Source organism: Gigantopelta aegis, chromosome 3, assembly GCF_016097555.1.
Source record: "Gigantopelta aegis isolate Gae_Host chromosome 3, Gae_host_genome, whole genome shotgun sequence".
Lineage (NCBI taxonomy): Eukaryota > Metazoa > Mollusca > Gastropoda > Neomphalida > Peltospiridae > Gigantopelta > Gigantopelta aegis.
The window spans coordinates 70,875,844-70,896,563 of NC_054701.1; the positions used below are offsets into that span (position 1 = coordinate 70,875,844).

The 20,720-nt window shown below is 35.7% G+C and overlaps 1 protein-coding gene across 1 annotated transcript; it reads left to right on the forward strand.

The window, feature by feature from the left end:
* The first annotated feature begins 1,374 nt into the window (after positions 1-1,374).
* On the forward strand, positions 1,375-14,716 carry LOC121369006 (corrinoid adenosyltransferase-like). The gene is made up of 9 exons (XM_041493795.1): positions 1,375-1,434; positions 4,033-4,085; positions 4,641-4,734; positions 5,741-5,798; positions 6,281-6,353; positions 8,244-8,341; positions 9,098-9,162; positions 11,617-11,676; positions 12,569-14,716. The coding sequence occupies exons 2-9, from the start codon at positions 4,040-4,042 to the stop codon at positions 12,675-12,677; spliced, it is 603 nt and encodes a 200-aa protein (XP_041349729.1). The 5' UTR covers positions 1,375-1,434; positions 4,033-4,039; the 3' UTR covers positions 12,678-14,716.
* Positions 14,717-20,720: the final 6,004 nt, after the last annotated feature.

The following is a 20,720-nucleotide window of genomic DNA, read 5'->3' on the forward strand; positions in this document are numbered from 1 at the left end:
GTATGTGCATTGATTAATAGCGCTTTAATTTTTTTTTTTTTTTTTTTTTTTTTGAAGTGTGTTCGCTTACTTGAAATTGAAAACACCAGGAAATTCCGTAAACAACCTTTCCATTAGGTTGGTCGCCCTTCCTCTTACAACACGGCATAATTATTTCTTCCTAAAACATAGTTTCTTACTTGAACCAGCAATATATACTTTTTTACTAACACAAACATACACAACACGTTACTACAAAGTTACATTTGTTTGCCCACATTAGCCAGAAGAGCTGAATATGAACCTTAACGTTCGAGTGCCTTAAATTATAGTAATAATCTACGTTATGTCACTTCACTCTGACGACAATATCCAAAGAATATTTACATATATTGACATTCGATATTCTTTGTAATATGTATATATAATTTATATAACGGTTAAAGGTGATATGTCACAGCTGCAATAATGATGGTAGCCGCCAAAAATATTTATTAATTTTTGCTTTACAACATAAACTTTGTACGTTCAACTATATGCCTATGTAAATAAAAAATTCTACCAAATAATTCCATGTTCAAACTTAAGTGTGTCACACGCATTAACTAATGACGTAACTGTTTTATATTGTAGTTTCAACATTGACATAGGACCTTTAACTCGAGAATCTCTCACCCCCCCCCCCCCTCTCTCTCTCTCTCTCTCTCTCTCTCTCTCTCTCTCTCTCGTCTCGAGATCTCTCTCTCTCCGTCTCTCTCTCTAAAAATCTCCACTCTCTCTCTCTCTCTCTCTCTCTCTCTCTCGTCTCGAGATTATATGATACTGTGTTTGGGTATCGTCAATATCATATATTAGGAATAAAAATAATACAATTTATTTTTATTCCTAATACAATGTATATGATATTGATGTTATATACACAGAGAGAGAGAGAGAGAGAGAGAGAGAGAGAGAGAGAGAGAGAGAGAGAGAGAGAGAGAGAGAGAGAGAGAGAGAGAGAGAGAGAGAGAGAGAGACGTCCTCAAAATAGGTCAAGAATGCTACATATCATCCTGGGTAGTGGCTGCATGTGCATGACGTGCTTCGTGGTGGACTGTGACTGTGCAAAATGTAATCACATATGTTTGGTGACACTCCAAGGACGAAACGACTCGGGGCGAATCTGGATAAGGGCGAAACGACCTGATACCCCGAAAATGAGCCATTAAATGTACCATTTTCTTCAGTTAATATTTTGAAGTAGGGGTTGTAGTAGGCCTACTGATATTTATGGGTCATAGTTTGGTTGATATGTTGCATAAAGTGTTTTTAAACACAAACGTTAACATAGTCGCCTATGGGAATTTATTTGCAATAGTACACCCTATGTTGAGGCCTAAACGACTGTGGTGCGAAACAGCGTGGTGTAGGAAATACAAAAGAAGAAGACAAGGGCGGTTCTTGTCAAAAGAAAGGGTGAACGTTATGAGAATTTTATTGAGGTTAACTCGACTTGTCAGTGTGTTCGACGGTTATCAACGATATAATCACGTGTATGTTATCTTATATCTATGCTGTGAATCTTTTGTCTGGCATTTTATATACACGATTTTCGTAGGTAGCAAGTATTTCTCTAAGCCTTAGAGAAGACGGTCTCATACCTTACTTTAAATTAATTTGTTGAAAACTTGCAATTTAGTGTATTATATAATATAGGGCCTAAATAATTGTTGTTACGTATATCATAATTTATTATTATATAAACAAACAATTCACAACAGCCTACCAGCAAAGCGAACCCGCTTGTTCTGTTCTAGTCTAGAGATAATTAGGCCTACAGTTAAAGGTAGGGTCAACTCCAACAACTGAACAAGAGCCTTATGTGTTGGAAAGATGCATACCCGGACCACCAACACATACTACTGACACTTTAGCAAATGAAAAACGCCTAATTTTAAAGTTAATAAAAAAAAACCATGATTATTCCTGCAAACTGGGGGCAGCCATTTTGTTTCGTTTTTGTGACATCTGGTGGGATAGCTTGGGGCGAAGTGACGTCAGCACCTGACCATCTCCTGTATGTACAGTGTAAACAAAAGCAGTAATTTTCAACAAGGCGCTTCTCTTTGATCAACCTGACTTGTAAAACAGCATAAATGACGTAATAATATAAACTATTTAACTAAATATATTTCAAGTTGCATTAACGGAACAAAATGGGGTTATAGTATTTTTCTCTGTTTAATAATCCAAAGGAAAAATGTACACTATTACGCCTATTGATATGCTACTTTGGAGCAAAAACGACAACCCACGATACCCAAGTGATAATTTTCTTTTCTTTGGGACTACGTAATTGGTCAGTTCTGTGGTTTTAGATGGAAAAGTCTACTTAATCAATAATTTTACAGAACTATTTACAGTAATAAACCATGTCCATTACAATTTTAGGGGCGACAGGTAATATTCCACAATATCGGTATGTATTTTTGTGTCTAGACAGCTCGTCTGGTTACCAATCAAATACACACCTGCTAATCAGGAATCACAGGTAGAAGCAACTAACAGCATAGAACAATTAACTAAGAAAACACTCCGTGTATCATTTCAGTACGTAGGTTAATGCATGGGCAAAACATTGTTAATTGTTTCGACTTGTTGTGTAGCCACTTTGACAATGGTATTTTATTTTGTATTGAAAAATAATATATATAGTGCTGGATATACTTACTGTTGGCTTACTGGGATGTGTATTATTACAGAACATTGCAATGTATGACTATATATCATCCCGCAAAAACCAGGTAGATTGTGTTTCTCTAGTTCTAAGGCTCATTCCTGACATGACGCGTTAAGTATTACGTAACCACCAGCTCCGCCAGAGGGCGTACTCACTGAGATGGTACAAAATGGCTGCGCCCGTTATATATAATAGTCGTCACATTTAACCGTTTTATTAATTAACTATACGATTATACGTGTTGATATTAAGCAATAATGTGCATTATATATCGTTGAATATGCATACCAGGCCAAATACCTTAATTGTCCTCTCCTTTAACTAAAGTCTATGACAGTCCCTCTTCGCACCCTTGTTTGGGCTCCGTACGTGTACAATAAATATAACATACCTTACCATAATTTCACTAGAAATCTATATTTCGTAAATAGTAGAATTGTTTAATTTTAAGTTGGGTGTATTAGTAATGTTAAAACAAAACACAATTTTGCGTTGGGATTTATCCATCATTCTTAAAACGGAAACATCATGCACCCAGTGTATTGTTATAGTAAAGAGATGCAGAATGACATCTTTCAAACTTAAAATTAGCCATATTATTACAATGCTTCGCCACATTAAAATAAAAAGTGGTCCCATAGAAACCCCCACCAGTTTTAGGATGAAGTTGTATTGAGTTTTTTTGCTCTAAAAATAATAAATTGGCTTGTGTCACCCCCTACCCTAACTTAATGAATCTAGGCTGGGGGTGTGGCTTTGGACAATGTTTTTACATGGCAATATAGGCAGGGCTTCTAGAATTTTTATAAAATTCACTAGCCATGGGAACAGTAATTTAAGAAAGTTTGTTACAGGATATTCATATTTAAAAAAAATAAGACTAAAATACAGCATTTGACAACTTTTGTTTTCACTAACCGTTTGGCATGGTAATATTAGTTGTTTACTACCCCAATATTGAATATCACTAGCCATGGGAGTGGGGCTACCATAATCTAGAAGCCCTGATAGGTGTTCAGGAAAGGTGTAGACAAAAGTGTCCACTAGGTTCATATTCAAAGATCCCTCCCCTCCCCCGATGCAGACCGTGCAGATATCCTTCCTATGAGCCTGTATTCCCATTTGAAATATGTTTCATCCCACTACATGTGAAGGCCTGATAAATTGTGAAACTTGTGCCCAATGCTTTTGTTCTTTACAAGTATAATAAAATATATTTTCAATCAACAATCAATTGCAAACCTGGGACCTTGAGAGTTAGAGCTATAAGTAAGTAGGGTAGAGCTAGCAATTATTAGACGTTCTGGTGTTTATTTTTCAATTTTGCTTTTCAGTAGACTGATGAAGCGATCATATATGAAAATCTACACAAAAACTGGAGATAAAGGTTTGTAATTTTGGGGTTCGTACAAAGTTCTTGAAAAAATTAATAATAGCACTGAGTAATAGTACTACATTTGTTGTATCAGTACCTTACTTTCAAGCTTGACATGTTTTTAATTTGTATGTGGAAATACAGCCCTAAACTTGGCTAAAGTTGCAGTCTTACATACATTTGTACCTCGTCATATTAAATCATTGTTTACTAATTCCAAATACAAACAGAATTACAGTTTTACTAATTCCAAATACAAACACAACTACAGTTTTAATAAACACACAATTTCTCTTCACCGTATTATATAACATTATTTAGGCCTAATATTAATTCAAAATGCAGTTTGAATAAACTCACAATCTCACCTTATCATGTTCCAACATTTAAAATACAAACACAACATCAGTTTTAATTTTATTATTTTAATAATAAACACCATATTACAGGTAAATACTACTTGTGTGAATAAGCATATGAGTTATGACTGGAACTAATCTCATCATATACACATGTATATTATGTAGTTTAAATTTTATTTGTGGTTTCTTTTTGTTTAATTTCCAGGAACATCGGCCACATTTACAGGGCAGCGACGAGTGAAGGATGATGATGTGTTCCATGCCTTAGGTACAACAGATGAACTCTCCTGTGCTGTTGGGTAAAAGTGTAGCACTGTTTATGACATATATATCTTCACAGTACTTACTACTTATCTGATGATGCATTGATAGTCATTTAGAGCCATATCTAGCAGGGTGTACTGAGAAAAATAAGTAAACTTGCACTTTTTAATTTAAAAATAGAATATAGCATATATTAAATATAATATGCCTTAAAGAAATGGATTGTTCACTACAAACTGTAATATTATTGAAATGTTACCCACAGTGACTAAAAATTGTGTGAAAATGGCTGCACATTCCTTGATTTTGGCTTTCAGATAAAACATTAAAACAAATTATTAAGTCCAACCATACTGCAGCCAAAAAAATTATTATTATAAAGCAGACAAAGTTATTCAAAGATATTTTTTTATTAGCATTTTCACTGTGTTACCCTACTTTGACAACAGTGCATGTATATTAAAGTGAATTAAATTGTGATCTAAATCAGTTTTCAGTGAAATCAAATATGTGGTAATGTTTTGTACTGCTGTCACAGCTTTTTTCTTATTTTTGAAATAAATTTATTAATTAAGAATGATGCAGTTCAATGCAGCATTTTTTGCTTTTAAAAGGTCAAAATGTATATTATAATTTATTACATACCAATGGAAGATATTGCTCATGTCATAAGTATCACTCAATATCTAAATAGTGTAATATCAGCGTAACATGAACGTGATGTAGATCACTTGCTGACCCAATTTGTAGAAAAATAACATGTAGTAGGTCTCGACATCTGCTTGCTTCTGCGTTGCGGCTTGTTTGCAGTTGGTTTATAATAAATAAAATACTAAACTAGCTTGCCTGTCATACCATTTTTATGAAACTCGTAAACAGTGTTGGTATCTGACGAGCGAAAGCTTGTCATATACCAAAACTCGTTACTCATTTCAGAAAAATGGTATGAAAAGCAAGCTAGTCTATTCTATATTTATCTCATTCTTGTTAGTTTGGTTGCATTAAGATTCAACTAATACAATCTTTGTTTTAATTTTAAAGGATGGCTGCCGAGTTTGGCAGTGAAGCTGGTCATGATTTTGTTGACAAGCTTGACACAGTGAGTGTTTTTATCACTTTAACTCACTAAGCACTTTCTCGTTATTATGATGAACTTAGCAAAGTTGGTCTTGAAGAATACATGTGCTTTGATCGGAGATAATTCTATATTTTCACTCTTTCTGTTCTTTATCCAATCAACTGATGGAAATATTTTTATTCCTTTCATGGACAGAACACTGGCGAAGTCAGATGTTGTGCCCATGACAGGCGTGCTTAAACAGTTTTTTGATGGTAGCATACCAAAAATTACCCACACCCACACAAATGTTTTTATTTCTGGTAAATTAGTAATAAGTAAATGACACATGGTAGATGTTTGTTATTTTCAAACTGTTTATAGTCCCCATATTCAGACAAATTGATGTGAACAATTTTTTTTTTTTTTAAACTTTTGTATTTATTTTAACTATTTTCTTTTTTGTTTAAGATTTGCAGTATTTTGTACATTATTGCATTTTTATTATTTTATTTAAATTTTAGATTCAGTGTATGTTACAAGACGTTGGCTCCAGTGTTGCTACCCCTGCAAGCTCAGCCCGAGAAATGCACAAACGTGAGTGAATTTTGTTGTGATTTAGGCATTTAAACAGTTAATCTTGTTCCCCCCCAAAAATTTATGTTAAATCCAAGTTCTTTCAATTTAGTTCATTAGTTTTCTAATTTTATTTAATTACACTACAGAATAACTTTGCTGTTTCTAATTGTCATAATGAAGAAAAGAGGACACATTATTTTGCTCAAACCATCAACTTCATATTTTTGCAAACTGCCAGTTGCTTACATGGTGATTTGTTACATTCTAAAATGTGTAAAGGTAAGGAATACCAGATTTTTATGTATTTAAAAAATGCATCTATTCTATACTGCTTTAGGCTGATTTTCAGACACATTAGTCTAATATAATTCACCTGCTACAACTGTGTATGATCAGCACCAGATATTGGTACCATCTTAACTGTAATCCTTGTCCATATTTATTTTGGCACCACGATTGAACATTGGTAATAAAATTGTTTTAACTAATAAAGCAATTATAGACCTAAATTTAAGACTTTTAGCAAACAAATATAAATTTAAACGTCATTGTAAACTGATGGCGAGTGTGTTCTGTATTGTGATTGGTTAATTACATTCTTTTTCCGGGATCAAATAGACAATAACACCCAGAAAGCTAACGATGTCATTAGAAAGTGACGTCATTAGCAATTGGAACAGGCAAAGTTGATGATTCAAGGGTCTACAGTTAGATTGTAGCCAGGTATTTTTTTGAAGAAATACCAAATATACAGTTAGTTCCATTGACAAACGATCCAGTTTACAATGGAAATAATCATATGGTGTTTTTGGATTTGCGGGTGTTATTGTCTATTTGATGCCCACAAATATTTCATTTTTTACCTCAGGCTAGTGACTTCGGTCAAAAATGACATTTGCAGGATCAAAGAGACAATAACACCTGCAAATCTAAAAATTCCATGTAGTTATCTCCTAATTCGAAATTACAATAATAACTGGTGTAGCAATTCACCATACAGTCACAATTTAAATCTCTAATAAAAGAAATGCATTATTATACATAATGTGTTTAGCAATGTTAAAGTTATATGAACTTGTACGAACTTGACTAATGGTAAGTGACCCCAGCCCAACAGTAAGTGACCCAGGGCTAGCTTTGGTTGAGCAAAACAATTCGCCAATTGTCTGTTAAACTTCAAAAATTGAAAATTGTCAGTTATTTTCTACAAAATGTCAATTGTTACATGAAATTATTTCGCCAAACTATATAAAAATTCACATTTGGCGAATTTGGCAAGTGCCAGAGCTAGCCCTGAAGTCATCAATAAAAGACAAAAGTTTAATAATTATTTTCTTTACTTGTGCTAGTAACCTAGGTAAAATATCACATGAAGTAACTTCCGGTCACCTAAAATTTTAAAATATTGTCCCATGGGAGAAATTTACTAACTAAATTAATTCCCATCTAGTTAGTCGTACATGTAAAAGCATCAAAGTGTAGCGTGTTCAGCTCATTCAAAATAGTGATAAAAATATTAATCGTCAACTCACGTTATACTGGCATAAACATGGGATATTTTGAGTATTTCTACACTTGCCTTTCATAATTTTGATTTATTATCTATGGAACAGGCCTGGTGCTTATATAACTAATAGAGTCTGAGACAGTAATGTCATGACAACGCCAAATTGTATGCATGCGGCAGCATTAGAGATTGAGTCTGGGCTCTTAAAAGTTTTATAAGCACGGGCCCAGCTCTCATAAATTTACAAAAATTCATTTAGAATTATTATCAGTGGATTTCTGCTCTGCTATTTCCAAGTGGAGAGGCTTCTTAATCTATGATGACTTTTAACATTACCATCATAAAATACTGCCATTCTCTAATTATTATTATTAATAATATTATTTTGTATTTATTTACAGGAAAAACTGACTTTGACAGTAGCTATGTTAATAGATTGGAGATGTGGATTGACGAAATGACAATGGAGTTACCCCCCTTGAAAAACTTTATTTTGCCAGTAAGTTAACATTAATTCATCTACTTGAAAGGAGAGACATACTGTATGTTCTTCATTTTTGAAAAGTTTGCTTTTTGTTTAACGACACAACTAGAGCACATTGATTTATTAATCATCAATTTTATTTTAAGCATGTTGCATTGAAATATTCTCAGGCAATATTATTTTAAAGAAGGAAAAAACCCACACACTCTGAAATACAATTTTGTTAACACATGATTTAAGAAAATGTCTGGCCTTTATTCTTACAAATGACTGCTGTATTAGTATTAACTACATGTATGTGTTCTCTTGTTCATCCATCCATACACAGACAAGATAGAATTTATGTAGGCTTAACTTCTGATCCAGCTTTTTTTACATACCAGACGTAAATAACCACTGATTTGGAAAATTCAGTGTTCTTCATTTTTGAAAAGTTTGCTTTTTGTTTAACGTCACCACTAGAGCACATTGATTTATTAATCATCTATTGGATGTCAAATATGTCATAGAGAGAAAACCCACTACATTTTTTCATTAGTGGAAAGGAAAGGAAATGTTTTATTTAATGACGCACTCAACACATTTTATTTACAGTTATATTGTGTATTGTGTACATGCATGTATTATGTTTTTTTAATTCATATATTTTAACCACAAATTTTCATTCACAAACATAATTACCAGTATTTTATACTTCTGCCATTATACGATAACTTCAATATAACATTCATTTAAGTATAATTAGATTTCTTAAAACATTATATTTTGCAGTCTGGAGGGAAAACCGCTACTTCATTACATCTGGCCAGAACAGTGTGCAGGCGGGCTGAAAGAACGTAATATATATATATATATTATTTTTTTAATTCAAAGTGGACTACATGTAATTAAAGATTTTGGGTGGGAAATAATTGTGGATTTCTGAAATTTTTTAACTTTCTTAGATCATTTGGAGCAATTTCTGCTCAACCAAAGCTAACCCTGCTTGGGTGAAATCTTTTTAATGACACACTCTTTGTATACAGGCACATTTTGTCAGTCCCTCTGAATTTTAAATGCAGGACCCATTCCATAAAATTATCTTATCACTACAATCATCATAAATATCATCATGACTGTAACGTTTTCCTGTAACAACCTATTGTGTCTGTACCTTTTTCCTATGATAGCCAGCCTATTTAAATGATTGAGGCATGTACTTCTGCACACCCTTTCTCTTTGGCTTAATCCTATGGGACTTCCAAATTCCATAGCACCTACCATTCTCCATCTGTTACCAACCTTGATTGGACTGCTGGTACTCCCTTGCACCTGCCAGTGCAGGCAGCCCCTCCTTCACCCTCCCCACCCTTTCCTGTCTTGTGCCAAAGATAGGCGTGCTCTACAACAGCTTGCTCTGAATGTGCACATTAAGTCCTTTTCCATTCCATACTTCTGCAGATGGGGAGGTGCATATAAAATGAATTGCTTCTAATCAGTAGGAAGACATGGGGTAAGGGGTTTCTCATTTTGTAGATTAAGGAAAAGAAACACTAAATGCAGCACATTGTAAACTTTGGCTATTTGGTTTCTAAAACACCAACATACTCAAATAGTTAGCTGTCGTGTTATATCTAGACACTAATTCAAATTCATTTGCCTTGTGACCATGCCTTCTGGCCATAATACCCTAAAAACAACAATTCTCCAGCAGTTGAGGCCAGTGGACATTGCCATTTGGTTTGACAAATTCGAGGTCTACTTGCTAGACCAAGTGTTACAACTGCCATCTGTTTAAATATATCATAGACTTTAAAATGGATTAAAACAAACTCTCTTCATGTCGAGACTCTCAAGTTAAATGCAGAATTAATTTTATTTGGTGTAGAAAAAACAACTAAAACAGATTTTTTAATCTTGTTTTCCAAATTCTTTATTTATAAAAGCAAAATGAAAAATATCTTGCCAAATATTGAACATTTAAAGAATAAATTCTACATAAAGTAACAAATTGAATAATATTTTTACTTCACTAAAGGTAGAAAAGCTGATTTTGATAAAAAAAAATGGTAAAAATATGCAAAACGTTTTTAAAAAGAGTAATAATATGAGAAAGTACAAACTTCTGATTATCATCTGTATGAATATTTAGAGAATAACTAACAAGCTACGAGAAATTATGAATTATCTGTCCTGAGTGAATGAATGTTGTAAATCAGAGCCTTTGGAGAGTGTTTTACAACATTCATTCACGAGGGACAAATAATTTGTACATGTAACTCCTCGTAGCGAGTTGGTTATTCTCTTTATTACCCATTGTCAATTTTAACTGATTTTTAATGTAAAAATTTCTCTGCAGTCTGCAACAAAGCCATTAGCCATTACATCATATAATCTTACGCGCATTACATGATGTAATGTAAGTGACATCATATAATAACGGCATTCTTTTTACAGCCCAATTTTTACAGTACAAAATAATACAACTGTATTTGCATTTGAAAATAATTATTTTTATATATTACTAAAGCCGCTGCTTATGAAAATATACCATTTCATGTTTACAAAAAACAAATGAGTCCATTTGTTTTTGTAAATCTTTGTAGATCGTATAACGTATGTGTAATCTGACTCATGAATGGAAACATTATATGAATGAAAGTGAAGTTCCGGCCATGGCAAGAACCAACCAAACGTTGTGATTTTTAAGCCAGCCAATCAGTGGCTGTAGAAGCAATCTGCACACTGTGCAGTGATCGAAAAAATATTACCCTGTATATTTGAGCCCGTATGGGTAATAAATATGTATATAATATACATGAGTACGGTATGCAAAGGCATGAGTGGAAACTGTCAATTGTAGTATGAGATTATGTTTGTCTTGTTACATTTGGGTCTGAAAAACAAAACCCATAATTAATTCAATTATCAAATGTTCTATTCCCAGTGTTGGTGAGACTTATAAAGAAAGAATATTGTAAGGTGATGATTCAGGGCTCCCCAACCCTGACATGACCTATTTTCTGGGGATAATAAAGAATTTGAAGAAAAAAAACAAAAAAAATCTCTCATAGACTTATTTTTAAATATGCTGACCAAGTGGGGTGAGATGTAGCTCAGTGGTAAAGTGCTCGCCTGGTGTTTGGTCAGTTTAGGATAGATCCAAATCAGTGGGCCCATTCCACTATTTTGTTGTTCTGGCCACAACTAGTATTTATAACAAAGGCCATGATATGTACTATCCTGTCTGTGGGATAATGCATATAAAAGATCCCATGCAACTAATTAATTTTCCTTTTTCCATCTTTCAGAGTGGTGCCTTTAGTCAGAGATGGCGAGACTGAAGAAGAAGTCCTCAAGTTTCTCAACAGGTTTGTGTCAGTGATAAAATGGTAGTTTTAGTTCTAATAAAACATTAGTGTCAGGAACAGATCTAAGGAGTGACATGTGGATACATTTGATACCTTTGACCCAGTGTTATTTCAGATGTTCAGGAGATTCCTTTTTGTGCTGTCCTGTCCCCCTTCAGAAATCCTAGTGTTTTTTGTTTTTTTAATTTGAGGGGTAGGGGAAAATAAGTGCATACCCCTTACCTCCACCCCCACTACTTATATGGTTTTACGGTACTGGTAAGTGACATTCTGTCTGAGAAAGGATATAAAAGATTCTGTGCCTACGTTTGGAAAGTGTAGCCTATGTGGCTGCACTTGGTTTTTTTTCATTCTCAACCCTGTGTCACAGTTACCTTATATTAGATGGAGAATGTAAATATTCTCTGAGTCTTTGATTACACTGATATTGCTGTAGTAGTGTGTGTTTAAAGTGCTCCTACTGGCAGTAGCTAGTGGGAATTTTCCTATTAGCTCAGTTGGTAAAGTGCTGGACTCTCGTATTGAGAGTCTGTGTTTCGAATTTCCTCAGTGAAGGTTGATTGTTCTGCTACATTTGGAGCTGACGTAGGGACTGGTTGTTTTCAGAACACAAGAATACAGAACCCAATCAGGACCTGAAAGAGTCCAGCTGCTTGTGGACCACAGCTCCTGGACTCCATTTTAAGGGGGAGTATGTAGTAGTGTTGGTATAAAGTGCTGGACGTGCCTTGTGGGAATTCTCCTATTAGCTCAGTTGGTAGAGTTCTGGACTTGCATATTGAGAGTCTGTAGTTCAAATATGTTTGATTGCTTTCCCAGGTTCATGCTATTGGGATGTTAAATATTAATTCACAGACATGTCACAAGATCACATTACGCTTTTGTTTTACAGACTGAGTGATTTTCTCTTCACCGTAGCAAGGTATGCCGCCATGAAGGAAGGACGAGAGGAGAAAGTATACAAGTCTGCCTCGAAGAAAAGTCTGCCTGAAGATGCTTAGGACATTCATTTTTTACAAATAATTTGCTTTAACAAGAACTGTGAAATCTGAAGACTAACTTGAATTGGAACACTGTATGAGTTATATGGATTATATAAAATATGATGAAAATGCACAATTGATTTCTCTCAAAATGTACATTTGAATGCTGTCTAAAACTGAACAGCTCGGTATTGTCTCAAAATGTGTAACTGAATGTAGTCTAAAAAGTGCAACTGAATTACTCTGAAAATATACAAGTGAATTCTCTTTGAAAATATTTAACAGCAAATGTTCATCTAAATTCTGTCTAAAATGTATGGCTTAATTTTCTATGAAAATGTACAACTGAATTCTGTCTGAAAATGCCCTATGTGTTGTGAAAAAAAAAAGATGATTAATTACACTTAAGAGTTTAAGAAACAAAATGATTATCTCAGTATGGACTGAACATGACTTGATAAAGTGATACGAATTTAGAAATTGGTTATGGACCACTACTAATGTGCAGTGCTATAGCCTCTATTAGAAATTCACGAGAAAAAATAGTTACATCCCCTAACCACTTCCGGCTTATTTATTAACGTCAAAAAATAAACGAACAAGGGCCTTTGTTGCAAGCGACTGGAGGGTAAACGCGCCGGAAATAATTTAGTGGCTAATTGGGGTCGCTTAGCACTATGCAAATCAAGGGCAGGTAAGTATGTTTCTAAGAGAGGCTGTTGTTAAACCTGCCAGTTGTAGTTTGTTTTTACAAATGAAAAAAAGAAGAATATTTCATTAAATTTATTTGGAAATATATACTTTCTGATTGTCATTGCTTATGTTTTAGATGACAATAAATATTAATAATAAAATATAATTGGTGTACAAAAACTCAGCAACAACAACATATAATTAACAAAAGCCCTCGGTTATTTAGAAAACTTCTTGTCAGAATAAATTGCATCTAAAACATGATAAAATATTTTGTCCATCAGTAACTTGAAATTATATAATCGGGCCCTTCAGACAGATGTTTGAAGATAACATGGAAAGGGGTGGTAAAATAATAATAATAATATACTGAACACCATTGAAAACTCACTCGTCACATTTGTAACGGTAAAAAGGATATGAAAAGAAAAAACCCACAACATAATACATTTGACTGATTTTGTACAACTGGATGCAATAAATAATCCCGAATTGTAAATAAGGGTTGCGGTTATTGTGTGTTATATACCAACCTATCACATGCGATATGAATTTAGCAACTGAAAATTTTCAATGAAGTTCAGTATAATAACAAAACATAGCACAGGCTGAATTTAGAGGAGAGACAGTCACCACACCACCAACCGACATCATGTTCTTTTGGTGGTAATCCAGTCTTTGTCCTACCAGTTTTGTTCCTCACTCAATGTGTCGGAACATTTATTTAGTACCAATATTCCTCTTATAATATTGTCCTCACTTCTGCCCCTCCTTTATTCTCCCCGTGCCGTGAATGGCAAAGGCCCAGAAATTATCTCCCGGGGTTACGTTGTTATTATACACACTATATTCTCGATTTAAACGGCTGTTCGGTGGTGTGATTTGAAGCAACTATCGCATAACATTACTTTGTCCACCACTGTACGAACAGGAAAAGTGGTCATATTTTTTCAGATGATGGAGCATTGCACAAAGAAAGACTAAAGACTGCATAACAGATCTATTATATGACCAAAAATAACAAAAACCAACTGTGACTCGCTGGAGACCAAGACGTTTGTATGTCATTGCCAAAAACCTATCCCTCAGCCTATTGGTGTGGGGTTTTTGTTTTATTATTTAATTATTTATATATTTGAATAAAATCTAGTTGAATTATTATATTTTCTTCTTTTTTAGGTATGTTATGTGGAAATTTGTTTATTTTTGTTTTGTTCACTGCTTTTTGGTGGGTTTACAAGTACCTTGTCCTATCCCCCATGGCATTGATCATGTTGGTTGTCAATTTTTTTTTTTTTTTTTTTTTTTTTTTTTATTAATTTATTTTTAATAAATAATTTTACAAAACTAAAAAGAAGTGTTTTAGAAACAACAAACTGTACAGGGCCAGCGAAATGTATTTGAAAGTGGGAATGGGGGTACTAAGTAGTGTGCTGTCAGTTCGAAAGTTATGGCGCGTGTGTGTGTGTGTGTGTGTGAGAGAGAGAGAGAGGGGGGGGTAGGAGGGAGAGAGAGAGGGGGGGGTAGGAGGGAGAGGGAAGTCTGGCCCTACCTAATAGTTTTTGTCATGTTCCCGAAAACAACATTTTTTGGCAGAATAAAATTGTATTTTCTTCACTCTGTATTTGATTATTCCTTTGTTAATCTGTCTACTGTATTTTCTTTTTATACTAAGATATTTGAAATTACTGATAAAAACACTTCCAAAGGTTGCTGTGATGGTGGTGTAAACAAATAATTCAACTAAAGGTCAAAATGCTGAAATTAAAGTAATGGCTAGGAGTAGCCTGTGTGGTGGCCATGGGTTTACCTTCTCAGTGAGTCGGTATATTGGCCAAGTGTCAAAATTACCATGGGCCAAAATTATGAAGGCTATTTTTCTGAAACGGATGTTTAACACCAAATTTAAAATGTGCTGAGGTGTTGTAATACAAATATTCATTTTCCTTTTCATTTAAGAATTGAATGTTATATTTTTGACGTTCATGCGATGATAAATATCAAAAGCGTTTTACGCACGGTATGAATGGCGTAGCACCTTAGCGCGAACCCGTTCATACGTAAGTGCGTTACACGGTGTTGGTGTTTATCATCGCATGAACGTCAAAAATATAACGTTCAATTCTTATAATTCCAAATGCGTTTATAGTGCCATTATACAAAACTATATTAAAAAACCCAATCGAACTCTATTCCACAATGATTTACAACTGCGAGTGCGAATAATTTTTACATGCTCATATACCACTAGAGTTTCAAAAGGGACATTTTTGAATTTTACATCCAAAAATTAAATAGTGGGCCTTTAAAATTTTGATGCGCATCTCTAATTAATATAATTAATAAAGAAAATTCTACTCATTAAATTTGGTCGCAAGATTAGATCGGGCGGTCAGAAAGAGAAGATCGGTGGCCTGACTCGGGAGGGGGGGGGGGGGGGGGGGGGGGGGGGGGGGTGGCATTGGTAAAAAAGTTAAAGATTTAAAAAAAATAAGTAAAAAAGCCACAAATAAAAAGAATTGACTGCTCGGTCGAATATTTATATAATAGCATTTTAGAAGGACAGTCCAAAAATAAATAAGAGAAAGAAGAGAGGATCGGACTATTTAATAATATTTAAAAAAAGAAAGTAATTTCGACATAAACTTTTGAACGAAGGTCTAAAAGTTTGAAAGTCCGATCTATATGTCCACGTTAAGGCCGTTAGGGTGCTCAGCTTGTAGAGACGAGATGGGTTGCATCACGTCAGGAAAACCCCTAGATTGACAGTCAATAGACGTTGAAGGTGTAGTGCTGTGCTGAAATACAGATCTTGAGAAGCCGGATCCGTCTGAACGAGAGAGAGAATCAGACTAGGGTATAGTCCAGTCGTCATGGGTTGGTATAGTGGTGCGGACGGGCCCGACTCCGGAGGATAGGGCCTACGAGATGGTATCACAATAAAACAAAGTAAAGTCTAGAAAAGAGTAGTAGGGGCCGACCCCGCTTCCTATTTCATAGAGTGGGCGGTCAATCTTCCATTGCTGCTAGGACAGGCTCGGACATGTATACAACTGTATACACAAAAAGGGGAATTCCCTTTGAAAGTTACATTCGTTTTTTCCGTCAAATTCCGATTCATTATAATGATTTACATAAGGTTTTATCAATTTTAATTTTTTGAATCAAATGTGGATAAAAACGTTATAAAATTTAAAATAACTTAATATCTGCTGATAAAGCAAACAGGTTTTTAAAAAAAATATCAAACGATAATTAATTAAGAATTGTACGGAAGCCCGTTACCGCCACTAGTAAAAAAATTTTTATTGCGTTATTACGAGATAACATTGCGTTATAACCAGATAATTATTGCGTTATTACGAGATAGCATTGCGTTATTATGAGATATTATTGCGTTATTAAGAGATATCATTGCATTATTAAGAGATAATTATTGCGTTATTATGAGATAACATTGCGTTATTACGAGATAACGTTGTATGCGTTATTACTTATATGTTTGACGGACGTGGTGATTGCTGCAAGTGGATATGGCTGACCTTGATTCTCTATTGCGGTTTTATTTCAACATGTGTGTGTCACAGAGGATTATGCTTGAATTGTTGGCTCATAACCATCAACAAATCATCAGTGAAAGAACATTGCAGTTGAAACTGAAAAAACTGAAATTACGGAGGAGAAAAGACAAGTCAGACATTGTCGATTTGGCGGAATTCTTACTGGAAGAGATACAGACTTCTGGCTCACTGCATGGGTATAAATGGATGCATTTGAAATGTTTGCATGCTGGACATATAGTTGATCGAGAAACTGTACGTACTCTTTTGCTCTTACTAGACAAGAAAGGTGTTGAACGAAGGAAATCTGGTCGTTTATGCCGAAGACGTTATTCAAACAATGGACCAAATCATTGTTGGCATATAGATTCCAATGATAAATTGAGGCCATACGGAATTTTCATAAATGGGTGCATAGACGGATTTTCCAGATTGTTTGTATGGTGCAAAGTTAGTGGCAACGGGAAAGCAAGAACAACAGCAAGATCCTTCTTAAAGGCTGCTGAAAACAGAGGAGGATGTCCTCGGCTCGTCCGGACAGATAATGGCGTAGAAAACGCAGACATTCTGAAAATTCAGACATTCCTCAGAAGAAACCATAGAGATAATCAAGCTGGTGATGCCAGTGTTCTGGCTGGAGACAGCAGACTCAATCAACGGATTGAGTTTTGGTGGGGGATACTGAGGAAGGAATGCTTACAGTTCTGGATGGATCTATTCAATGAGATGAAAGAAGATTGCTATTTCACTGGGGATAAGCTAGATAAAGACCTTGTCAGGTTTTGCTTTTTACGGTTGATACAGGTAATGTTGTTGTTGTTTGCGTTCTAAAATACAGTTTACAAAACAAATATTGCTCGATGACATCGCTCATAAATGTTTTGTATCGATTGACAAGCAATCGGGAGCTCCTTTGTCATGTAATCAGGGTTTATCTAGCTGGTACCAAATCATGTTCAAGTCAAACCTACAGACCCGTACACGTTCAGTGTTACATCTAAAACGGCAATGCTTCGCGAACGCTACAGTAACGCCACGGTCAAAGGGGAACACTCAACGTACATGGATCTGTAGCTACTCCTCCGAGTCTATCGAGACTGACACAGATTTCTAAACCTGTCGTCGGAGGATATTCCACTCCATGCCGTTGCATCATTGTTTGATTAATGCTACATTACATTAAAAACAAAAGTGAACAAAAACAGATGCTCAAACAATATATTAAATACACTGTGACTAGAAACATTATTATTCAGAATCGTTTGTATTTCATTCTTCGACGGATCGTCCACCTTAGTCCATATAGTACATACACAAAATTCTCAATATTTTGTATACCCCCCTGTACGCATGGCATACACAATGAGCCAGACACCCCCGCCCCCGTACACATACGCATCCAATAGAAATGAAATTGTGAACATACATTGACATTTGAAATGGTTTGATACCTGCAAATCGCTCTGATATCGTTTTGTACGTGAACAATCGTCATTTCCGTATCAGGTACGAAATGTTTAGATAAAACGTACGGAAAATCAAGGAAACATGTACTAAATTTAGATCAGATGCACTGCAATGCGTTAATAACGTTATGACTTTTTGCGTACATACGCATTTGCCCTGACTCCCCTTCCCCTGTACGCACACTGTACGCATTGAACTGGACACACACACACACACACACACGCCCGCCAGTGCCTACGTATTATACGGACGACCCCTTATTTTATTTTATTTCATGATGCTTTTTATTTCTTTTTCCATGTTTGATATAGACAAAGTCGTTGAAGTGTGGAACAGCCATAAAATCAGACGTTCAAGATTGAATGGATTGCAAAACGCTACACCCGCAGTGCTGTACTGACTTCCACATCTGCATGGATATACAGACTGTCTTTGCCAAGTAGAACCCTTGGATATCGAAGTCTGTTGTGACGAAATCCTGGATGAACGTGAACTGCCATGTGATGAAGATGTATACGAATTATGCACAATTCTGATGGATGAAAACAACCTCAGTCCTGCACGGGATGCGTATGCCGCCGTTGATCTGTATATCGAACTCAGAACTGAGATTAAGCGAGTGCTGTAGTTCCTGTGTTGTATGTGTAACTACGTAATTCCTTATGTGAATTTTGTGTATGTGTGTGTGTGGGGGGGGGGGGGGGGGGGGGGGGGATAGCAGGAAATGGGACTTCGTTGTACTGAAAAGACTTTAAAATTATGTATATTTGACTTGATTTGTAAACGAATACAAATGCAAAAAACCGTCAGATTGTATGTGTCGATATATGCATTTAAACGTTTCTAAAATTATAACTGACACGTTCGTATTTCAACCATGCAGAGATACGATTTTAATCGTAATAACGGTTTTGTCGTTCAGATTATAGTCGTTATTACGGCTTTTCACCATCAGGTGATTTTTCTTATTCTTATTAGGGCATTCACGATCAAATGGTTTTCTGTTTTTATACGCCCCTAGGCGACGGTATCCGTCCGTCCGTCTCTCAGTAAACTTTATGTCTGGAGAACTACATACATTATGCACTAGTCAGGGAAACTAGTCTCACATTTTCTATCGGGTTACTTTCAAATGTGGTAGATGTGCAGTTCCGTTAGCTGTTCTGATCTGATGATTTTACAAGAGTTATGCCACTTTTTGTACTTCGATCATGCGAATTATACAAATCTTGTCTGGAAAAGAAATACTCACATTGGTAGGCATAACCCCCATCCTACAGTTCGATAAGGTGAAGTTAAGCATTTCATGATATCATCGCTTGATGCGCGGTCAGTCTAGGATCGATCCCGTCGATGGATCCATAGGGCTACTTCTCATTTCAGCCAGTGCTCCACAACTGGTTTAACAAAGGCCGTGGTATGTACTATCTTGTCTGTGAGATGGTGCATATAAAAGATCCCTTGCTGCTAATCGAAAAGAGTAGCCCATGAAGTGGCGGTAGCGGGTTTTCTCTCTCTCTCTCTCCTCTCTCTCTCTCTCTCTCTCTCTCTCTCTCTCTCTCTCTCTCTCTCTCTCTCTCTCTCTCTCTCTCTCTCTCTCTCTCTCTCTCTCTCTCTCAATACGTGCGTAGTCCTTGACCATATGGCTGAAGCCAAATAACAGTAAATAAAATGGAGTGCGTCGTTAAATAAAATATTTCCTTCCTTCAGGATGTCAAGCCAGATACATTAAAAACAACACCAATAGATTCCGATCACCTACTACGAGCCTCGCGTTAGGATTACAGTATGGTCTGGATTCAGAATAATAGGTTAAGTTATCACATTAAGGCCTGCGACATGGTAAACCCTGTTTTCGTTGTGGAAAACCCCGCCCCCTTCCTCCGACTTGGGGTTCCATTCGTTTTTTTGTAGGATAGGGTTTACCGGATGATCATTGGACAGGTTGCCGGGTTGTTCCGACAATCGACACCAAGTTGGGTTCTTTTGGCGAATCCTTTGGGGCCTCCAAGTTTTCTGGTTTAATTTCTTGTTTTTTCGTTTATTAACAAATTCTTGAAAAAAACGGTTTTTTGGCGTTTATTTACGGGCCACCTTTTGTCCCCTAGGGCCGCCTTTGGGGCTGGGCCCCCTTCTAAAAGAAATTAAAAGCGGGGCGCCTTTTTACTTTAACTTTTTTTTTCTTTTTTTTTAAATTTACAAAACCATTCTATTTTCAAAATTTCCCCCCACAAACCTTACCCCCCCCTCCCCCATCCCAGCGGGCCCACCCGGGCGACCGGGAGGGGCTTTCAAAACCCTGGTATTCACAAACAATTTCCCTCATCACCTGGCACGGGGT

Bases quoted from the DNA above. Each gene is read 5' to 3' on its own strand.
- LOC121369006 (XM_041493795.1), top strand. From the start codon at position 4,040: ATGAAGCGATCATATATGAAAATCTACACAAAAACTGGAGATAAAG. The intron at 6,354-8,243 runs GTGAGTGAATTT...ATTTATTTACAG, and splicing joins AGCCCGAGAAATGCACAAAC to GAAAAACTGACTTTGACAGT. The intron at 11,677-12,568 runs GTTTGTGTCAGT...TTTGTTTTACAG, and splicing joins GTCCTCAAGTTTCTCAACAG to ACTGAGTGATTTTCTCTTCA.